The sequence below is a fragment of the Drosophila sechellia genome, chromosome 2L, assembly GCF_004382195.2.
Source record: "Drosophila sechellia strain sech25 chromosome 2L, ASM438219v1, whole genome shotgun sequence".
Lineage (NCBI taxonomy): Eukaryota > Metazoa > Arthropoda > Insecta > Diptera > Drosophilidae > Drosophila > Drosophila sechellia.
In genome coordinates, this window is record NC_045949.1 from 23,613,343 (window position 1) to 23,616,684 (window position 3,342).

The following is a 3,342-nucleotide window of genomic DNA, read 5'->3' on the forward strand; positions in this document are numbered from 1 at the left end:
TTAATATCATTAAAAAATAATAATTTTATTAATAAATGTTGAATATATAATGAACATATATGTATAATGAACAACGATGCATGTATTAAAGAATCACTCAATTACTTGTGTACTCAAACACTCAAGTCGCCTGCGAGCAACGCTTAATTCCTTTTCGAGTGTTTTCGCTACTAATTGGCGATCACTCTTTGTTCGCATATTTTGACGCTGCCTGTGTGCAGCAAGTATACATAATTTGAATTCAGTTACCAATAAACCTCTGCGCTGTAAACACATTTAATAATAAATAATAAATAAAAATAAAACTAAAAATAATATTTCATAATAATTCATAAAAAATTATAAGACGTAGTAGAAAATAAAAATTATTAAAATAAATAAAAATATGAAAACTGTTTATTGCAAAAGTCATATCTGGAGGCACGAAGTGCGGACACAAGCACTCAACAATCACATCGCAAGCTGAATAATACCCTAATGACAAGTATTTTAATATAAAGTCATTTTCAAAATTTTTTTTGTGATGTACATAAATTCGTTAATATTAACGTTAAGGCAATGCAAAACAAGAATTTTTCGCATGGTGCCAATTGATAAAAAATAATATAGATTTAAAGTCAACGAATTTTTAAGATGAAGGTCATATTTTGTCAAATTTACAAAGCATACGTGTGCACACATACAGTTGTCTGCTATCACTGTATGCGTAGAAAAGAGCTGTTTGCTGTAGCGCTCTCCGCTCTTTCTCTCTCGAACAAAAACTCGAGAGAGCCTGGAGCCACCTCTAGAGCCACGACCAAAAAATCGCGTGCCAAAAAATCGTATGGCGTTACGCATCTTGGTATTCCAGTGTCTTTGGTTGAGTGTTTGTGTCTGCACTTCGTGATTCAAGATATGACTTTTGCAATAAACAGTTTTCATATTTTTATTTATTTTAAAAATTTTAATTTTTTACTACGTATTATTTTTATGAAATATTTATATCTCAATGTAATGTCTTCTTTTTTGAAAATGTATGTTTTAAATTACAGTAGTTATAATAATTTTCTTTGTATTTGCTTTAATTATGCAGTATATTTAATAAGTCATTTCACGTAATATGATGTATGTAAATGAACAATTTTATTTATTTAAAATGCAAATTAGATTCAGTTGTTTTTCAGTTTAAGTTTTTTTTTTATATTTCAATTTGATATTTTTAAAAAGCGTGCAATTTCATCATATTGCTAGGCAATTGGCCAAAACTTCCCAAATATGTAAATTCGTTTCTTCGATCAGAATTGATTTCGGCACGAAAATCGATTTCTAGCACAACACGCACACATATTCGCGTTCTCGTCTCTTGTTTTTGCTCACACAAGAAAGCAAATTATATTTTTAGATTTCTTACGCTCTCATCGTAAGCGAACGGAAAGAGAGAAATTTTGGCCTTAACCAAAAAAGTGGCTGCATAGTTCCTAAACCAATGTATGGTCCTTACGCATCTTGTTATTCTAGTGTCTCTTATTTTATTGAAAACGATATTAAATCATTTAGGATGAAAATATGATTAGATGTTGATGACAGGCAAACATTTGTCATATCTGAAGTAACAACCCCTGCCATGTTATCTACGGTTTTTCTTTCCGTACAATATTAAGTAACGCCTTTAGAATAAAGCAATCTGATGCGAAGAAAATCCCAACGCAAATGGTCTACTCTTGGTTGATGACATTATTAAGCGTCCGGCTGAAACCGAATTTGGCAAAAAACAGCTCCAGTGCTTTGGTGGGTTGCAGAGCCGGTTAAAATCCAGAACCACAACAAAAAGTAAATTTCACCAACTTTCAACCTTCGCAGGATTTATTAAACAACTGAGTCAGGTTCATACAGCACGATAGCACTTTGCCACGCCCACAATATTGAATTTTGTTTTGATATTTTCGGATTTTTTTATTAATTGTTTAACTTTTTGTCACACCCATCAAAACGGACGCCCACTTACGAAATTTTGTTTTTAATTTTTTTTCTCAATTTCTACCGATATTCCAAAACAAAAAATTTAAATTTCTCCTTCACACTTCAAACTTATTAACAGGTATCTGACGGTCGTATATCTCGACTATAGCGTTCTCTATTAGACCTTGCAGTTGGTTAAGCCCGAAAATATGACCAAATTAACGGTGCTGAAAGCAGTGACCAAAAAATCGCTGGAGACAATCATTTATTGTTAGCCTTACATTACTTCGTTCTGAATGAAACTATATAAAGAAAAGTTTATTAATAGAAAGAATAACAATATTTAAGTGTCTGTATTAATGAGAAATGTCTGTAGATCTACCAGATAAAACTTTCAATTAAAATTACATTTTAAGAACAATAATATTTGTAAAATATTTGGATTACCTGGTTAATAAATTTTCTAATAAATAAATGAAGTCGCTTAATATAACGCTATTCATTTCAAAATACAGCTCATTTTGAATATGTATGTGACGGTATTGCAAAACCAAAGTTGTTAATTGATGTATATTTCTTCCAAAGCTGCTATCTCCTAATATTAACCGTGTGTCCCAAACAAAAGATTCTATGACATTCTTTTTTTCCAAGAACTCCCAATGCTCCAGATTGCTCCTTAACTCAGGGTAGCGTGCTGATAGCACAAGATGTGCAAGCCGGCTCATTTCAGGGGTTATACACGAAAATTGAGTTAGTTTTTCACATTTAACTAAAATATCCTTGTAAAACTTTGAAATGATTCGTATGACCAACAGAAAATCGTCTGCATTTTGAAATCCATACTTGTGTGACGAACGAAGAGTTTGTTCGTCAGTAATATTTCCAATCAGGTAATCTATAGCCAAGTGAAGAATCTATTAAACTTTATTTCAATTATAGCAACTACATTGTAATGGGTTTCTTACCTCAATTATTATTTCTTTATTATCAATGAATTTTAAGGTGTTCATTTTCTTAAGAATTATCTTACTTCAAATATACATCTGAAATACATATACATCACAGTATTGAGGGTTTATTATCGACAACATTGGAACAGTGGAATAATAGACAAACATCCTCTTCCAACATGGTAGCTTTCGCATCAAAAGTGGACAAAAAGTGGAAATCAACGAATATTACATATTTTTCCCTATGTCATATTTGAACGAAGCGGAATACCTGTAGTTTTTCCAAAAATCTATCGAAAAAACGACACGTATTCAAATATATCATGAGATCCAAGAAAATAGTTCTTTATTTTTTTTTTTTTTTATCGCACGGGTCCCACGGCCACACCTCCCGCCCAACCGACCGAGGGGCGCTGCCGTGTATCGTACGGCTCGATTCGCGAGAAGATATAGA

At 32.1% G+C, this 3,342-nt stretch overlaps 1 protein-coding gene across 3 annotated transcripts; it reads right to left on the reverse strand.

Moving 5' to 3' along the window:
* Positions 1-1,906: 1,906 nt before the first annotated feature.
* On the reverse strand, positions 1,907-2,990 carry LOC116803538. 3 transcript variants are annotated; one of them, XR_004363644.1, is made up of 2 exons: positions 2,904-2,990; positions 1,907-2,833 (listed from the first exon to the last, which is right to left on the reverse strand). XR_004363644.1 is itself a non-coding variant. In XM_032727246.1 (2 exons), the coding sequence occupies exons 1-2, from the start codon at positions 2,946-2,948 to the stop codon at positions 2,382-2,384; spliced, it is 516 nt and encodes a 171-aa protein (XP_032583137.1). In that variant the 5' UTR covers positions 2,949-2,978; the 3' UTR covers positions 1,907-2,381. The 3 variants fall into 3 exon arrangements, 1 of the variants encoding a protein (XP_032583137.1); XM_032727246.1 differs by having other exon boundaries at positions 1,907-2,852; positions 2,904-2,978; XR_004363645.1 differs by having other exon boundaries at positions 2,770-2,860; positions 2,904-2,975.
* Between the last annotated feature and the right edge of the window lie 352 nt (positions 2,991-3,342).